The sequence below is a fragment of the Oncorhynchus keta genome, chromosome 16 (assembly GCF_023373465.1).
Source record: "Oncorhynchus keta strain PuntledgeMale-10-30-2019 chromosome 16, Oket_V2, whole genome shotgun sequence".
NCBI lineage: Eukaryota > Metazoa > Chordata > Actinopteri > Salmoniformes > Salmonidae > Oncorhynchus > Oncorhynchus keta.
This window is the reverse complement of record NC_068436.1, coordinates 7,234,312-7,252,519: the sequence shown is the minus strand read 5'-3', so window position 1 is coordinate 7,252,519 and position 18,208 is coordinate 7,234,312. Positions and strand designations below refer to the sequence as shown.

General features: G+C 45.6%; 2 protein-coding genes across 2 annotated transcripts; both read right to left on the bottom strand.

Annotated features, from left to right (window-relative positions):
- Window positions 1-60: 60 nt before the first annotated feature.
- On the bottom strand, window positions 61-4,564 carry LOC118395429 (coiled-coil domain-containing protein 110-like). Its single transcript, XM_035789226.2, has 4 exons — window positions 4,392-4,564; window positions 3,969-4,072; window positions 2,155-3,715; window positions 61-2,041 (listed from the first exon to the last, which is right to left on the bottom strand). The coding sequence occupies exons 3-4, from the start codon at window positions 3,683-3,685 to the stop codon at window positions 1,950-1,952; spliced, it is 1,623 nt and encodes a 540-aa protein (XP_035645119.1). The 5' UTR covers window positions 3,686-3,715; window positions 3,969-4,072; window positions 4,392-4,564; the 3' UTR covers window positions 61-1,949.
- Window positions 4,565-5,837: 1,273 nt separating this feature from the next.
- LOC118395427 (PDZ and LIM domain protein 3-like) lies at window positions 5,838-17,916 on the bottom strand. The gene is made up of 7 exons (XM_035789225.2): window positions 16,774-17,916; window positions 11,765-11,916; window positions 11,013-11,097; window positions 10,533-10,720; window positions 8,760-8,887; window positions 7,634-7,745; window positions 5,838-6,235 (listed from the first exon to the last, which is right to left on the bottom strand). The coding sequence occupies exons 1-7, from the start codon at window positions 16,864-16,866 to the stop codon at window positions 6,046-6,048; spliced, it is 948 nt and encodes a 315-aa protein (XP_035645118.2). The 5' UTR covers window positions 16,867-17,916; the 3' UTR covers window positions 5,838-6,045.
- Window positions 17,917-18,208: the final 292 nt, after the last annotated feature.

Genomic DNA, 18,208 nt, shown 5'->3' with positions numbered 1-18,208 from the left:
GAGTATTTGTGAAACAGAATCAATATCAAATGCCCATATAATATTTTCTTACGACAGATAGACATTAAATAATGATTTAATGACTCACATGCTGACTGTAGCATGTAATGACAGCAGCAGTTACATCAGTGAGGTATCAGTGAGAGAATGAATGTCATGAGGTCAAAAAAATGTTTCCCGGGAGACATAACAAAAAAGTATTGATTCTGTCAAACGATGGAGTTTTTACTTTGTGAAATTACTCAATAGACTAAAGTTGCTCAGGATAAGTGGCCTGATGACAATGCAATACATCTTTCTTTCTGCCAGACAAATGGGACAAGTCAGAAAGTAAAACATGTTTTCGGGGGGAGACAAAGAAATATGTATTGATTCTGTCAAAGAATGGGGTTCTTTCTTCCTGAAATGACTAAATAGACTAAAGTTGGCAGGAGTAGCTAAGCATAAGTGGCCTGATGACAACAATGCAACACAACAACTCTTACTGCCAGACAGATGGGTAACGGACAAGAATGAAAGCCTCAAGACACGCTGAGATGTGAGTCATATAGTCCCACAAAAGCCATCCAATGATTAGCATGGCATGGCAAGCGGGGTATACAGAATCCTAATGTGCTCATCTTCCATCTGTGTAACCATAAGGAGTCAAAAGGGGTCACACCTTATTAGGATAATGCAGATAGTCCATCTGTAGAATCTCTGCAGATCGTTATACTATCTGTTGATAAGCAACTGCTTGCCACGGTAAGGGTTGTTACGGTTAGGGTAAGGGTTAGGGTTAGTAGATAGTCTGTAGAGCATCTACAGATGGATTATCCAAAAGTGTTAACTCAAAACGGTGGGTTTCCATCTGACTTATTGGGTCTTTGGGTGCAAAATAGCAAACACTATAATACTAGGCCTGCCTATAAACAAGGGAATCAAATATAAAACCTCACCAACTGGATTGTAATGCCCAGTGGATGTTGATTAGACATGTTAGAATGAATGATGCATAAAGCAGACTACATACTACCAACATAAACTGTGATGACCCCTTTTGGTTAAACCTTTTGGCTGTTGAGGTCTAATAGATACCAATAGAGACGTGTCTCATGAATGATACAACAGCTCCCCCTACTGTCCAAAAATATCCAGACCTTCTCCAAATGAAACTACATGGGGCATGTGATCCACAACAGCAACAAATAGGTCCGGGATGATTTTTTAAATTAAACTCGGCAAGTCAGTTAAGAATACATTTTTATTTACAATGACTGCCTACCCCGGTCAAACCCAGACGACGCTGGGCCAATTGTGCACCGCCTTACGGGACTCCCAATCACAGCCGGATGTGATTCGGCCTGGATTTGAACCAGGGACTGTAGTGACGCCTCGTGCACCGAGATGCAGTGCCTTTGACCGCTATCACAATATTTTTTCCCCATGACAGAAATTAAAACATGAAGCAGACCAAACTCTTAGGTCCTTTAAAAACCTGTTATATATATAACATTTTATGTGCTATAGCTTGGAAAATAAATACATGTGACTCTGGATGACACATAATGATGTTTGTTTCCAACATCAAAGCGGTTTTCGTAAAGAAGTGAAATCCACTTCATGTTTTGTTTCCTTGCAACATTACTAACGAGTATGGTAATACTGGCATCGTCCCAAGCCTTGATATGCCAGTTATCTACAGTAGTTTGAATTCTCAAGTAAATAATATCAGAAATGATAACACTGACAAAATAATTTGAAAAGCATAATATAATCAGGGAATTAAAATCTATACTGTGCATATGGTACATGACTGTGACGGGCACATTGTTGGTAAAGTGGTGCAGAGAGCTCTACGATAAGCTACAGTATGTTTGACTCCTCCTGACTCCTCTGTCACACAGGTCGTGGTACGGGAGGTAGAGGTCAACACCCAGTCTGCCTGGCCGACTGATCCAGCTACAGCCTCATTCATTCTGATTGATGATGTTTTTGTACCTCTGGGCTCTTTGCTGCTCCTCCTCGAAACGCTTCCTTATATGGTCAATTGCCTCTCCGCCTACACAGTCCAAAGAAAAAGAAAGAAAGTCATTGAAATTATGAGCTCCAAGACAACTAGTGGTGACGTCTCTACTTTTAAAATGTGCATCTTCTGTTAGCTTTTAACCTTACCTACAGGGCCATCCAGCATTTCTCTGGTAATAGGGCTGCTGTTCAGAGGCTGCCTTGGACTCTCTTGCTGCCTGGCTCCATCATCAATCACCTCATGTGACCCTGCTAATATCCTGGCAGTGGTGACGGGGTTCCTCTCTCTCAGCTGCAGCGAGATGCTACTGCTGAGATCAACGTACTCCTGGTGGAGCTGCCGCACCTCCAGCGTTAGCAGGTCTTTCTCCTGCTGCACCGTGAGCAGGCAGCTTTCTAATATGGCCTGCAATCCCTTCAGCTGCTTGGCTCCGCCCTCTGCCTCCTCACCCCTCTTGACGCTCTGCTTGAGGTTCTCTCGTAGTCTCTTGTTCTCCTCTTTGAGATGGGCCACGGAGCCCGACAGGGCCTTGCGCTCTTTCCCCACGCTGTCTAGGATGCGTTCGGCCAGGTGTTTGTTGCCCGACGAGGCCAGAGGGCTGCCGTCCCTAGTTGTGCTCCCATCAAGGGAGCTTCTACACCTGGCCCCCAGCCGATGGAGTTCGGCCCAGCTCATATCCAGCTCGTTCGTGAGCCGGCTGACCTCCCTTGCCAGCGAGGCCATTCGGTCCTCCAGCTGCCCCTTCTCCTGGGTGAGCTGGGTGCAGCGATCGTTGGCTCTCTCCAGTTGAACCCAGACCCGGTTGTCACCATCCCCTTCTTTGGGCTCCCGAGCCAGGCTGGGATTCCCGGACCTTTCCCCTGCCTGGCTCTCGGCCTCAAGAGCGTTGACGAGTCTGCGGTTCTCTGCGGCCTGCTGCTTGTTGCGCTTATCCAGGGTTTTATTCAAGGCTTTGAGGTCCTCGTACTTTGGAAGGATCCTCTTGAGCTCCCGGACGCACTCCTTGCAGTAGTCCTCAGTCTTCCGCAGCTTCCTCCGCAAGTCCTGTTTCTCCTTCTCCAAGTGAACGCACCTGTCCTCCAAGGATAGGCTCTCCATTTTGAGCATCTCTCTCATCCTAGTCTCCTCTATCTTGGATGGTGTATCTTGCCTCTGACTTTCTGGGTATGTTTTGGCAATGTTGAAAGTGACAGTGTGGGTATTGAGTTTGGAGGTGGGACTGTGATCACCAGCCATTTCCTGTGAATTGTTGCCACTTGTTGAGCCTAAGACATTGTGATTGATCAAATATGGGCATTCCTGTGAATTGTTGCCACTTGTTGAGCTTAAGACATTGTGATTGGCCAAAGATGGGCGGTCTTCCGCCTTGTTTTCTCTTATCTTCTTGTTGAGGCTCAGGTTGTCCTCCTCCAGTGACACCAGAGTGTTTTTCAGTCTGTCCACCGTATTCTCCAAATCGACTATCATCTCAGATTTATAGTTTGTCACGAGAGCTCGGTCTCCTGAGCCAATGCGTCTTGGGGAGCAGGCAGAGTCGAACGACGTCGGTGAATGCCTGTAGGATGCGCTACGCGTCTCTGATTCATTTGTTTCTTTCATCAATGAAACATTGTTAAACTTTTCTGAAGATATGCCTGATTTGCTGTTACAATTATGAAGAGGCCGTGTTATCTCCATGTGCTGTGAAACCAGTGTGCTCCACTCAACCTGAAATGAGTGCAAGGAATGAGTGAGGTCAATAATAAAATGTTATTGTGGGTTTAACGCAGACTTGTACATAGATATTCAGCAGCCAATTAGCCTACTCTCCAACAAGTAGACTTAGCATATGGAACACTTGACGTATTTCATAATGAAAGCCTAGGCTATATTCTTTGTAACTATCATCAAACAACGTCATAACATAAAAATGCCTAGCTTAAATGCAGGACATGATATGTCTTCATTATTAACATTCAACCTTGTTGCCTTCTCTTGGAGACAGAGGGGACTCAGGTGTGCAGGAGCCTTCTCAAGCTGCTGATGCTCTCTGGGGTGATGGCTTGATGACACCACGTTTGGTCCCTGAACAGGAATGGGGCTAATATTAGTCATTGACAGTAACCTAAAACATTAATGAGCAGGGATTAAATGCCATTTCATTTAGGATAGTTTAGCTAATGTTCCAGCTAGACCTCTCATGTTAAGACTCAAGGCTATCCACATTACTGGGTTAAAAAGCCAGCTACAAGGTGACTGTAGCTAGCTAACGTAGCTAAAGTTAGCTAACTAAATAACTCACTTAGCTAGCTACTGTAGCTAGTCAAAGCCAGGCGTTGTTTGCTAGGTAATTAGCGAACGTTATAGTAAAACGTCGTCAAAAAGTAAACAAATAATAACTTACCCTCTGCAGAAACTCTGTTTGCTTGAACATGACACGTTCTAACTGCTAATTAATAATCGTAGCTCATTAGGTTCAAGACTTGCTAAACTTCGTGCTCCCCAATAAATCATAGCGTAATGTTACCATGGTAACCGGCATTCTGGTGCCAATCAGAGTGCGGATAGATTTGGAGGGAAGTCAGAATTCCGATTAACATGGTAACATTACGCAATGATTTACTAGGAAGCACGAAGTTTAGCATCAACAGTTATTTCACACACTTTATTTACACCCCTCAATTGTGGGGGTGTTTGGGAGCCTTTTGAGACTGAACCTTTTGCAATTTTAACAAGTCATGTCTAATCTATACATATGCTTAGTCTCTTCTTAAGAAATATCTGTATCCTTCAAATGAGATATTGTTCTATAGTAGGCCTATTATAGGCCTGTTTACAACGTTTCATGGATAACTGGGCTGTTGTATCTTGTGCCAACACTTCTCACCCTTATGCCATGTTGTAATACAGACTCATGCCAAGGTACCCTTTTCCTTTTACGGTTATAGCCAACGGGATCAACTTACCTGTGATCTCACCCTGTCAAATGTCTGTGATGTTTTGCCCCACTGAGAAAACATCTGGCATCATCTAGAAAAAGAGGGACGTGACACTTGAGCCCATCGAAATGTGTGGGAACTGAAAAGTGACCTACAAAAGTCACACAAGACACAGTATTCAGAGAAAGAAAATGTATCCGTGTCTGATTCACTGGGCCGATGGTACATTATTTAGCTGGGGTCTTTGGGTTATTATTGGAGCCAGGGCCGGTTTTATAGGCCTCTCACAACTGGTGGAAGGATATAGGCTACATCACTGTCGACTTACCTCATAACACCTCTATTAGTTCACTTTTTTGAAAAGAGTACGCAAAACAAAATGTCATTGACTGTTATTGTGACTTAATTTACACATCCAGGACCAACATATCTTTTCAGACTACCACTTCATATCCATTCATTTCTTCACCCACACAGCTGTTGGGATGGCTACTGAACACTAGGGGAAAGTATAGTCTCTTCGGGATAAAGGTTGAAATAATGCAAGCTAGCGACATTAATTAGGTTCACTTCAGTGACACGACTCCTCACATTCTCATAAATGATCCGCTCATGCACACAGTAGGTGTATGACAAGCTCAACCAACAGAAGACATGTAACTTTTTTTTATTTTTTTAGTCTAATCACAGTTGTCCACCGTGACACCCTGTGAGGAAGCGCAACTGACCCGGGGAAGGTGACACATTCACAGCTCCCCCCCCCCTTGAGGGGCTTTCAGTGCCCTCTGTGCCACTGTGACGTGCCAGCACTTCATCTAGTGTGTCTGCCTGTCAGTCAGTCAGTCAGTCAGCCAGCCAGCCAGCTCAGGAAAGGGATGAAGAGAAAGAACATATGAGGCATTTCCACAACATGGAGTCAAAACCCCCTTTATTTGAAGGAAGAGAGTAGTATACATGTAAGTGTATTCACAAACAAATGCACTCTCAGGATTTGTGCAAAACAGAGCATACAGACAATTGAGAACACAGGAGAACACAGACACAAACAGTTACAATCAAAGGTGCCTCACTGGCAGAGAGTTTTTAGGCTGGTGCGTGCGTGTGTGTTTGTGTGAGGTCCTATGCTGAGGGGAAAGTGGTGACAAGGTCATGGCCCTCCGGGGGTCTCGTCCGGGCACGAGCGTGGGTCTCGCAGTACAGTTGGCCCTCCACGAAGAAGTAGCCCTTCTGTTTAAGGTTGACGTCACAGTCGGTGCACACGAAGCAGCCAGGGTGACGGAACTTGTCCCTCGCTTTCACCACTGTGCCCCTATAGGAGAACAACAGAGTTAACAAGTTGAAGTTACCGCTGAAGCTGACCCCCTCCCTCCCCCAAGTTTTCTGGATGTTCTTTGGGTGATTGACCATCCTTGATACACATGGGAAACTGTTGAGCGTGAAAATCCCAGCAGCGTTGCGGTTCTTGACACACTCAAATCGGTGCGCCTGGCACCTACTACCATACCCCGTTCAAAGACACTTAAATCTGTTGTCTTGCCCATTCACCCACTGAATGGCAAACATACACAATCCATGTCTCAATTGTCTCAAGGCTTAAAAATCCTTCTTCGTCTACACTGATTGAAGTGAATTTAACAAGTGACATCAATGAGGGATTATAGCTTTCACCTGGATTCACCTGGTCAGTCTGTCATGGAAAGAGCAGGTGTTCTCAGTGTACATTGTTGTCAGCTACGTTGCTTCTCACCTGATAACATGTTCTCTCATACATATTTCTCATATGCCAGTCTTTAGTCTAAAGATCTGGTAGAAACATGTTAGAAATATTCAAAAGTACAACCTCAAATTCCAACTTCCCCTTTAAAGGCCCAGTGCAGTTAAAAAAAATGTGATTTTTCTGTGTTTTACATACATTTCTACACTAAGAGGTTGGAACAATACTGTCAAATTGTGAACATTATGATAATGCCCTTTCAATGTAAGAGCTGTTTAAAAAAAGACTGCCTGACATTTTCAGCCTGTTTCAGTGGGATGGAGTTTTGGCCGGGTTTTTCCAAACCTCTCTGCCAATAACAGCTAGTTTTCAGTTTCCCCCCTCCCCAATCAGACCCCTCCCAGACAGTCCTAACAAAATGATTGCTTGAGAAATTCTTCACTAATAGTTTATTATGACTATTTCAATCGATAACAAATCACAGTAAGGTACTTAATTGTTGCCCAGAAATGTTATCATAACGAGATAAAAACAGCAATGGACCTTCACTAGTTTCTGGCAGAACTTTTGGCCTGGGTAGCAGTTTTTTTCTGCTATATCATTATACTCCTTGCCACTCTTTGTCTGACCAAACACGGATGGTTAACCCAACTAAGCAAACTCTCTGTAGAAGAAAGATACTGTTTGGTAATACAGGAGGTTGATGGCACCTTAATTGGAGAGGACTGGCTCGTGGTAACGGCCGGAGCGGATTTGGTGGAATGGTATCAAAGACATCAAACGTTCCGACCGTTATTACGAGCCGTCCTCCCCTCAGCAGCCTCCTGTCCTTGGCAAATGACACAGAATAAAAGGAGTGGAATGTTATCTCAAAACAGGGTCTGGATTTTCAGGCTGTAGCTCTTCTTTTAAGTACTGAAAGAAATGGGTGCAACTCAATACCAACTTTTTATACGACATTCTCGGAGCAGCTTTGTCTCGCGAAGTACTCACACAATGCCGTTTCCACACTTGTCACACATGGGCAGTTTCTGCAGGTTTCCTGTGGGCGGCGGTGGCTTAGTCATGGGCGCTCTCACTGTCCTCGTCACCATGGGGCGAGTGCCTGGACAACACATGGGACACACACTATTGGTACCCTGTTCCCTATATAGTGCACTACTTCGAGCAGGTCAATACATAGGGAATAGGTTACCACTTGTGACAAAGAATACAAGTCACAAACAAATTATACAAATTAGGAGCATACTGTACATGGAGTATATTAAATTATTTTAATATTGAAATACAAAAGGGAGCAGAGCATTAGAGACATATATGATGTCACAGATATGATGACACCATAGCACAGTATATTGATGATATCACCATAGCACAGTATATTGATGATGACACCTTAGCACAGAATTTGTGAGAAATACGTTTTTTTGTGCGTATGGAAAGTGTCTGGGATCTTTTATTTCAGCTCATGAAACATGGGACCAACACCTTACACCTTGCGTTTATATTTTTGTTCATAGGCCTTTTATATAGCACTTTTCTAAAACCCAAAGACCCTTTACAATAAGCAACACGAGTAAAGATATCAAGCCTGGGTCATCAGTACCACTCAAGCTAACCATGTTAGCCTGCTGAACCAAAGCCTAGACATGTAATCTGTTCCCTACTAATTCATTTGCATATAGAGTTTACTCCTTGTATATCCACTTTCCAAGATCAGAACAATGTGCATTCTATATGAGCTCCTTCCGCTTTGCCTTATAAAATTAATGGACAACAAAATACTGATTTCAAATCATATCTTCCATTTGGTTGTGACTCTTTCCAATAGTTTTTTCTTGGGGTCAAAATGTATGCCATGTTGATAGCTAGAGGTTTTAATTCAACTATAGGTCCTGAAGTGTGTGAGTGGGAGAGAACTAGCCCACACTGACGACGGCTTCAACACCAACAGGTTAGTCCTTGATATGTCTCATTAAGAAATACATTATTTTATGCAACCGTGAAGCTCTTCTTGAGTGCGGGACTGCAGCATTATAGCCTGGAATCCACACGGAATGATGATAGCATTACCCACCCATACCATAATGAAGGAGAAGATACTTAGTGGAGAACTGACCGTCGCTGTCGACGAAGTCCTGCAGGGCCTTGAAGGAACCGGATTGCCGGGGCTCCTGGGGCTCCTCCTGGTCTTTCAGGAGCATGCGGTACACATCAGACTCCTCGATGGAGCTCAGCGTCTTGCTACTACAGAGACGGACACACACACACACACACACACACACACACACACACACACACACACACACACACACACACACACACACACAAAATACAGACAGAGGTGAGCATTAATAACAGATGCGGCACACACTCAAACACACACACAAATATCCCACATTTTGTGGAGATGAAAAAAAGGGGGAAACCTAGTCAGTTGTACAACGGAATGCATTGAACTGAAATGTGTCTTCCACTTTTAACCCAACCCCTCTGAATCAGAGAGGTGCAAGGGGGCTGCCTTAATTGACATCGACTGCACCTATTCCACCCGAGATCTGGAAAGCACTGTTCATCGAGCCCAGCAGACACCAGTGTAGTCATAACAACACTATCCTCCATGTCAAATTTAACATCAGAGTCGTAATTGAGGCCTGGGGGTCCGGACCCCCCCAGCTCCAGGTTTAGGGACAGGCTGTAAGTCACGGAGGGAAATTATGCCTGCCAGCTGGGGCACTCTCACTACAGGGCCCTGAGGCTTTTGGCTATCGTAGGCCGCATCAGGCAAAAGGAGGGGCCAGACATGGGGTCAAATACTACTTTAAATCATTTCCAAATACATTATCAGTGCTTTATTGAGCTTGCCTGGCTTAATGGACAAATAAAATAGTCCCAAAATGGCAAAACCCTACCCATGTGGTACTCCAGGCAGGCTAGAGCAAGCACTCAAAGTATTTGAAATATTTAAAATAGTATTTGAACCCAGGTCCGACAGAGACACACATAACACAGGCACCAGCAGACATCCGTAAAAGGAAGTGAAGAGAGGGAAAAACAGAGCGGAAGAATGGACGGGAGAAGAATGGAGAGAGGAGGTTAGAGGTGATGAAGCGTGAGTGTGCAGACGCCTTTCGTAAACACAACTCTTTTTATAGTCACCGCCCATAGCCAGAACACCAAGTCATCTAATCAGAGTTTTCTGAAACAGATCAACAGGCTATGATACTAAACATGGATTGAATATGCTATATTTAAGCAATAAGGCACCTCAGGGATTTGTGGTATATGGCCAATATAACACGGCCAGGGCTGTTCTTATGAATGACGCAACGCAAACCCCCCGAGGTGGGGTGGGGTGGGGGGTGGGGGGGGTAGCCTCAATTCATCGGGCATGGACTCTACAAGGTGTTCAAAGCGTTCCGCAGGGATGCTGGCCCATGTTGACACCAATGCTTCCCACAGTTGTGTCAAGTTGGCCGGATGTCCTTTGGGTGGTGGACCATTCTTTTTTTTATACATACACTATCGTTCAAAAGTTTGGGGTCACTTAGAAATGTCCTTGTTTTTGAAAGAAAAGCCATTTTTTTTGTCCATTAAAATAACATCAAATTGATCAGAAATACAGTGTAGACATGGTTAATGTTGTAAATGACTATTGCAGCTGGAAATGGCTGATTCTTAATGGAATATCTACGTAACCGTACAGAGGCCCATTATCAGCAACCATCACTTGTGTGTTCCAATGGCACGTTGTGTTAGCTAATCCCAGTTTATCATTTTAAAGGCTAATTGATCATTAGAAAACAAGCAAGCAAGCAGGCAGGCAGGCAGACAGACACCCAACCACCCATCAACCCACCGACCATCTCACCAACCCAGCCAGCCAACTCACCCCTCTGGCTTGTCCTGGACCAGGCCCCTCATCTGTCCGTGCATGGCGTCCTGGATGTTGCCTGAGGAGTAGAGGCCTATGGGGGTGTTGTAGGCTGTGCTCACCACCTGACGATGGTCGTCGATGTTGGCTGCAGCTATAAAGGGCTGGGCCTTGCGGTTGTGACCCGTACCAATGGGTTTGAACTCCTGAACGGAGAGAGAGTGAGAGAGTGAGAGAGCGATAGCGAAAGAGAGAGAGAGAGAAAGAGAGAGAGAGAGAGAGAGAGAGAAAGAGAGAGAAAGAGAGAGAAAAAGACAAGGAGGCCTTGTGATGTTCTCTGACTTTTTTTTCTAGATGGAAACGTGTAATTACACACACAAACACCAACAGGCGTAGACACAAATATATATAGACAACTAAAACAAACAAATACACACATACAAGCTATGCAGGTACACACACATATACTCACGCACACACAGTCTTTCTCTCTCTCACCTGCTGCTCAGCCTCCAAGTTGATTTTGAACGGGTTGGCTTTCCCATCTTCCGTGACTTGAGGCGACCAAAGCCTGGTTTCTGGTCTGGGAACAAGAATCGGGTCACAATCAAACAAGAGCTCACTGTCAACTCCCTCGGGCCGCAGGTGAAAGGATTCTGACCACAGTCAAAACACCAGTTTACATGGCGGCTGGGCCACGGTGCGCTGAGCACTCATAAATCAAACCCACCTTTATAGACTTCCTTTGGTGTGTGAACAGTATAAAAGTGTGTGTGTGTGTATGAGAGAGTATTTGTGTGAGTGTGGGCGTGTACAAGTGTGTCTGTATTAGAGAGTGGGTGTGTGTAGCTCCTTTCTTGGCGTTGTTGGGTATGAAATCAAAGAACAGGAATGCGAGAGCTCGTCTTTTGCCAGCTCTGGAACATTCTACATAAGACGGAACGTTCTATGTGCGTGTTAAAAGATATCTTGGGATTCATCAAGTAAGTCCTGTAGTTAGTCCAACATGAATGTGTGTTTGACTAGCTATGTGTGTCATAGGATACACCCAACCAGTGACAGTTTGTTTACTTCATTGGTAGTCACTTGTGTCAGTGATGTTTGTACAGCTGTCTCAATTGAATGGTGTGTGCTTTTATGTGAGAAGCGTGTGTGTATTGGCGTACGTGTATGTATGTGTGTGTATGTGTTTATGTGAGATGACTAATATCCGTGTGTGCATTCCTGTGTGTGCATGTGAGTAGTGTGACCTCTGGACGGTGAGGACGAGCTGGTAGATGGCGTCTTTGATCTTGTTCTGGGCCTCACAGTGCATCATGTCCTCCGCCGGGACGCCCTCGATGGCCAGGATGACATCACCAGGACACAGGTTGGCCACCGCCGCCTTACTGCCCGGAGTGATCTGCCCAGAGAGAGAGAGAACGAGAGTGGTGACACATAAGATTGATCAATTATCAATTCCATTATCACAAATATTTATAATATAACAGTTGCTGTTATTATAACGGTGGCTGTTATTAATGTTGTCTTCGTTTACTTTTGTGAAGTAAGCCAATGTCTTCACTTTTCATACTTAGAAAGTGAACTGAACTGAGAGAAAGAAAGAAAGAAAGAAAGAAAGAAAGAAAGAAAGAAAGAAAGAAAGAAAGAAAGAAAGAAAGAAAGAAAGAGAGAGAGAGAGAGAGCTTGAAGTGAGAACCCTGGCTGCTGCCAAGGTATGTTTTTACGATGCTCTCCCGTATGTAACTCAGTATGACTTATAAAACCCGATCATTCAGACGGAGAGAGAGATGGAGACAGAGAGAGGAGAGGAAGATGGAGACAGAGAGGAGAGGGAGAGAGAGATGGAGACAGAGAGAGGAGAGAGATCAGTAAGGAGCAGGTGCATGCTGCTGTTAATAATCTACTAATAGCCAGGCAGAAATGTGTGCCATATTTGTCTGGTTCCGTAGTCACACAAACAACATGGGGATATCCTTCTTACCTCACCACATAAGCATGCCATCCCCATCTCACTCCCTTCCTCCCTTGTCCCCTCCCTCCCTCATCTCTCTCCCTATTTCTGTCTCACACTCCACCTCTCTTATTCTCTCTAACACTCCCTTTTTCTCCCTCCATCTTGCACTCTTTCTTCATTATAATCAAATGGCACTTCAAAAGGCATGTGCTGTCCTATGTATACATAATGAATGAACACAAGTTAGGTTGGTCTGCTGTATATCAGTGCCATCTCGTCATCTGTCTGTAGTTAGGTTGGTCTGCTGTATATCAGTGCCACCTCATCATCTGTCTGTAGTTAGGTTGGCCTGCTGTATATCAGTGCCACCTCGTCATCTGTCTGTAGTTAGGTTGGCCTGCTGTATATCAGTGCCACCTCGTCATCTGTCTGTAGTTAGGTTGGTCTGCTGTATATCAGTGCCACCTCGTCATCTGTCTGTAGTTAGGTTGGCCTGCTGTATATCAGTGCCACCTCGTCATCTGTCTGTAGTTAGGTTGGCCTGCTGTATATCAGTGCCACCTCATCATCTGTCTGTAGTTAGGTTGATCTGCTGTATTATCAGTGCCACTTCGTCATCGGTCTGTAGTTAGGTTGGTCTGCCCTATATCAGTGCCACCTCGTCATCTGTCTGTAGGTTAGGTTGGTCTGCCCTATATCAGTGCCACCTCGTCATCTGTCTGTAGTTAGGTTGGTCTGCTGTATATCAGTGCCATCTCATCATCTGTCTGTAGTTAGGTTGGTCTGCTGTATATCAGCACCACCTCATCATCTGTCTGTAGTTAGGTTGGCCTGCTGTATATCAGTGCCACCTCATCATCTGTCTGTAGTTAGGTTGGCCTGCTGTATATCAGTGCCACCTCGTCATCTGTCTGTAGTTAGGTTGGTCTGCTGTATATCAGTGCCACCTCGTCATCTGTCTGTAGTTAGGTTGGTCTGCTGTATATCAGTGCCACCTCGTCATCTGTCTGTAGTTAGGTTGGCCTGCTGTATATCAGTGCCACCTCGTCATCTGTCTGTAGTTAGGTTGGTCTGCTGTATATCAGTGCCACCTCGTCATCTGTCTGTAGTTAGGTTGGTCTGCCCTATATCAGTGCCACCTCGTCATCTGTCTGTAGTTAGGTTGGTCTGCCCTATATCAGTGCCACCTCATCATCTGTCTGTAGTTAGGTTGACCTGCTCTATATCAGCACCACCTCATCATCTATGTGACTGACTGTAGTTGAACAAGTCTCTTTGGGCCTAATTGTTACGTTAGGTTAACTGTAGGCCAACTTCTAGTGAGGTAGACCACTTTTAACCACTTCTGGTCGATAGAACCTCTAATAAAAGCATAGATTTGCATGATTCTATTTCCCCCTAACACATCGTTGCATATAGATTGGGAGAAGGTTGTTCATGAAATGACCATATGGCAATGTTTTGACGACCCAATTTTGTTGATAGGGTTGCTGCTTTTTGTGCACAACAACCCACAACTATATGCTCTGTATGTTCATACAAATGAAAAGCAATTCCAAAACTCCAACTCAAAAGTAGATTTTGTTGCAGAGTTTGCAGTTTGTTTTAGGAGCCTGTCTACTTGACAGTGTCCTGGCCTCCAAAGTACACGGTCGAAACCTCTCTGTGTATAAAGTCAGGAGGTAAACCTCTCTCTCTGTATAAAGTGCCTTGCCCTTGCTGGTATTTGAGCTCGTGCTCTCTCTCTCTCTCGCTCTCGTGCGCTCTCTCGCTCTCGTGCGCTCTCTCGCGCTCTCTCGCTCTCGTGCGCTCTCTCGCTCTTAACTCATAGGCCTATAAATAACCCAGGATGAACATTTGAAACTTTGGCTTTTTCCAAATCAACCATATGCATCACCCTGTGATGTGCATCCTTTTTACTACTCTCCTATCCATTCCAACAGTCAGTCACAAATCGCTCCCTAACCCTTATATGGCGGAAGCTCCTCCACTACACTGTAACCTACCCCCTCTTCAGATCAGCAAACATTGAAGGGTTAGCGCCAGAAGTTTCCTGCATGGATGGACACTTGGGTTGTGTTCAGGAGGGAGAAAGCAACAGGGAGCTACTACCATGACTAATTTCAATTTTGCTATGCTGTACACACACTACTGAACACGAGCCACCTAGTTTCTTCCCTACTCAGCTTCCTGTCCCAGCCAAAAAAATGCACTGCCGCAGCTAATTTAAACACCACTCGTCTGTGTCCGTCTAATTTAAAACGCCACTTGTCGTCCGCCCTGGAGATAGTTGTTTTGAAGAAGGGGATGTTTTTGACCCAAATGGCCCGGGAAGACGAGGTTGAGACAAGGTCGAAGGTCGGGGTTCAAGCTCTGCGAGGGAGCGGAAATGTGGCAGTGGCTAAATCTCAGTACAAGTGAGCAGCCCTTCGAACGAGAGCTGATAAAACCACGTAGAGCGGTGTAATTAAAAAGCTTTGATCAACGGCTGCTCAGGGTTGGGAGTAAAGTGATGCGAGCGTGTCTAGTGGGTGGACTGTGAAGGGACACGTGACACACGGACAGGGTCAAGGGTATGTGAGGAGAATGAAATCAATCAGCGGGAGGGGGGAAAAGTGAAAAGTGACTGAAACTCACTCAGACTGTACTTCATCCCCCTGATGGTCAAGGTTACGCTTGGGGACCGGGTAATCTGACCCTAGATCTGTAGTTAGGGGCATCATCTACCTGCAGTGCCTTTGAAACGTTGTTTGATAATAAACCCTTGTCTGACATCATGGCAGAGACCCCAGTGTTTGTCCCTCCCTCTCGCCTGCCTGCCTGCCTCCCTCCCTCCCTTCTCTCCTTCAGCTTGCGGTTCTCTGCTCACACAACAGGTGTGTCGTGGCCCCCAAGGGTCGGTGATTCACAGACCTCCCCAGTAACTTTTAGCCCCGGTCCCTGGTGTCAGCCCTAAACTTAGACACACGCCAGGGATTACTGATACTCCTATGGTTACACACGCGCTCACACATACACAAACACACGCACCGTGCCAACGTTAAAAACTCCAACGTATACGCACGCACAGAAACAGACAGACACACATACAAACAAACACACAATGCTAACACAAACACGTGACGACGCTGCTGACCACACACACACAGTTTAATGTCTTGACTTGAGCTAAATGGAGGGCGTTCTCTGAATAACTCAACCTAGATGCCAGGAGACTCTGCTCTTTGATCACCAGCTCATAACCCATTCCCAGCCGTCTGCGTTCATTCAGCTGCTGTGTGTGTGTGTGTGTGTGTGTGTGTGTGTGTGTGTGTGTGTGTGTGTGTGTGTGTGTGTGTGTGTGTGTGTGTGTCAGTAGATGATGCAAACAGCTATTTCAAACTAAGCTGCAGATATTTACTGGAACGCGGGTGTGTGTGTGTGTGTGTGTGTGTGTGTGTGTGTGTGTGTGTGTGTGTGTGTGTGTGTGTGTGTGTGTGTGTGTGTGTGTGTGTGTGTGTGTGTGTGTGTGTGTGTGTGTGTGTGCACGTACGTACGTACGCGCGTGTGTGTGTGTGTGTGTGTGTGTGTGCACATACGCGTGTGTGTGTGTCAGAGAGAGGATGCTCCCCGAGCCTTCCACCCCATGGAAAGACCCCTGCTGTATCACGCTTTAACACACATCCCCAGAACACACATTCACAATCCAATGATCTTTCCCTGTAAGTATCTGGGCTGTTCTATGTTAGGGAACGACCGTGTCCAAATTGCTTCCTATTCCCTTTATAGTGCACTACTTTTTTTTTTCTTTTACCAGATTCCTATGGGCTCTAGTCACTATATAGGGAATATGTTTTCATTTGGGATGCAACCTTTTTGGCAATATTACTGCATAGTCAGTCAGGTTTAATACACTGAGCTCTTCCATGCTGTTTCTCATCCTAGTGCAGCTACTTAACTGAGACAAGAGGGTAAAGGGAAGGTGAGCCAAGAATGCTGGCAGTGAGAGAGAGAAAGGGGCGAGGGGGGAGAGAGAGACACACACACACACGCACACCATAGGCTAAGACAGAGCGGATCAACATAACCCTCTACACACAGAACACAATGGTGGAACGCTTGAGTACTGTATATCTGTGTGCGTTCACTGTAGGACACACACACACACACACCTCCCTACGACTGCCTCCTCACCCACACAAACGCCTAGCACCAGGCCTGCTCAAAGATGCTCGAGCACACATCACACATACAACACATACTGTAAACACACAATCACCCACCCATTGTCAGTCTGAAAGTATCAGGTACACATGTTCTTACCCTGGAGATGGTGAGGGGCTGGTTGAAGTCCTTGCCCCCGGTCAGTCGGAAACCCCACGGGGCCGGGCCGTTCAGGACAACATCCAGTGGCATGTCCCCCTCTCTGTCCCTTGTCCCTGTAGCTGGAAGTACACTGGTGTGTGTGTGTGTGTCCCAAACACAGCAGGGTTCTCATAAACAGAGCAGTGGGACAACTTAGTCATGTACCCTTTTATACTAGCAGAGGGGTGGGGGGGAAACCCCACCCCCTGAGTGAAGTCATTGGCCCGACTCAGGACCAGAGGCAGCTCTCCCTCTCGCTCTCTGTTCTTTTTCTCTTTTGGCTGGCGACTCTTTCTCATGTTTTCCTTTACTTCTGTTTGGACTCCCGCTCTCTCTCTCTCTCTCTCACACTTTCTCTCTCCCCCTCTCTTTCCACCTCCTTCTCGGACATAGTAGCCCTTTCGCTGTTTCTGAACATGATACTCTATACACTCATCCAACTCATGTAGCGACGTTCTTCTCCAGCAGTGTCTCGACCTCTTGCTCCACCTGTATGCCTATGAACATCCAGGGGAAGGCCAGTGTCTGTGAGCAGGCGGCCCACTTGTCTCTCCTTGTCCCTGGGTTGCCTTGGAGCTTCCCCCTCCTCCCCTTCCACACTCTGGCTCTCCGGCTGCTCCTGCCCTTATTTGGTCTGCCGGCGCAGCTCCTTGCTCAGGCCCTGGAGGTCCCCCAGGCGCAGCAGCATTCCAGGCCCTATTGATCTGGAGAGGCACTTCGCTCTCTTCATTTAATTCGAGATCTCTCGTTCTTTTTCTGATCTTGACACGAACCTATCTCCACTCTGTTCTGAACGTTTCGCTTTCTCTATTTTTCTTTCTCTCGCTCACGCCTAGCTGAAACCGTTACAAAAACTAATGCAACTAACTCATCCGTCAAAAACACAAGCAGTTCTTATGTGTATATGTGCATAACAACGTTAACGCACAGTAAGCAAGACAGCCTAATCTATTCAAGTTGTCAGCCCTCTTGTGCATTAAGTCTGTTTCCATAATGTCTACGGGGATGAAGAAAGCCTACTAAAACAATGGATGGCCAATTATGTTGACATTAAAAGTCGTTTGTTCTTCCTTCAGTGTCGATCTCCTGAAACCGCTAACATATACCTCCTTCAAGACGGATCAATCCGGGTTTGTTTGTACAGTTGCCATGGGGACAGGTTTAGGGAGGAGCTGACTCCTACACAAATAAAGGATGTCTGGGATGGTGTGTGTATGTAGAAGGAGCATACGCACATACACACACACACACACGTCTCCAAATACGTAACTACTTCACATAGAACAATTCAAATCGTCTTGATTCAACAATACGGTCCAATACATATTGGGCAGAGTGAACTTTAACCTTTCAGTTTACCAATAGAAAAGACGTATACCCAAACGCTACAGCT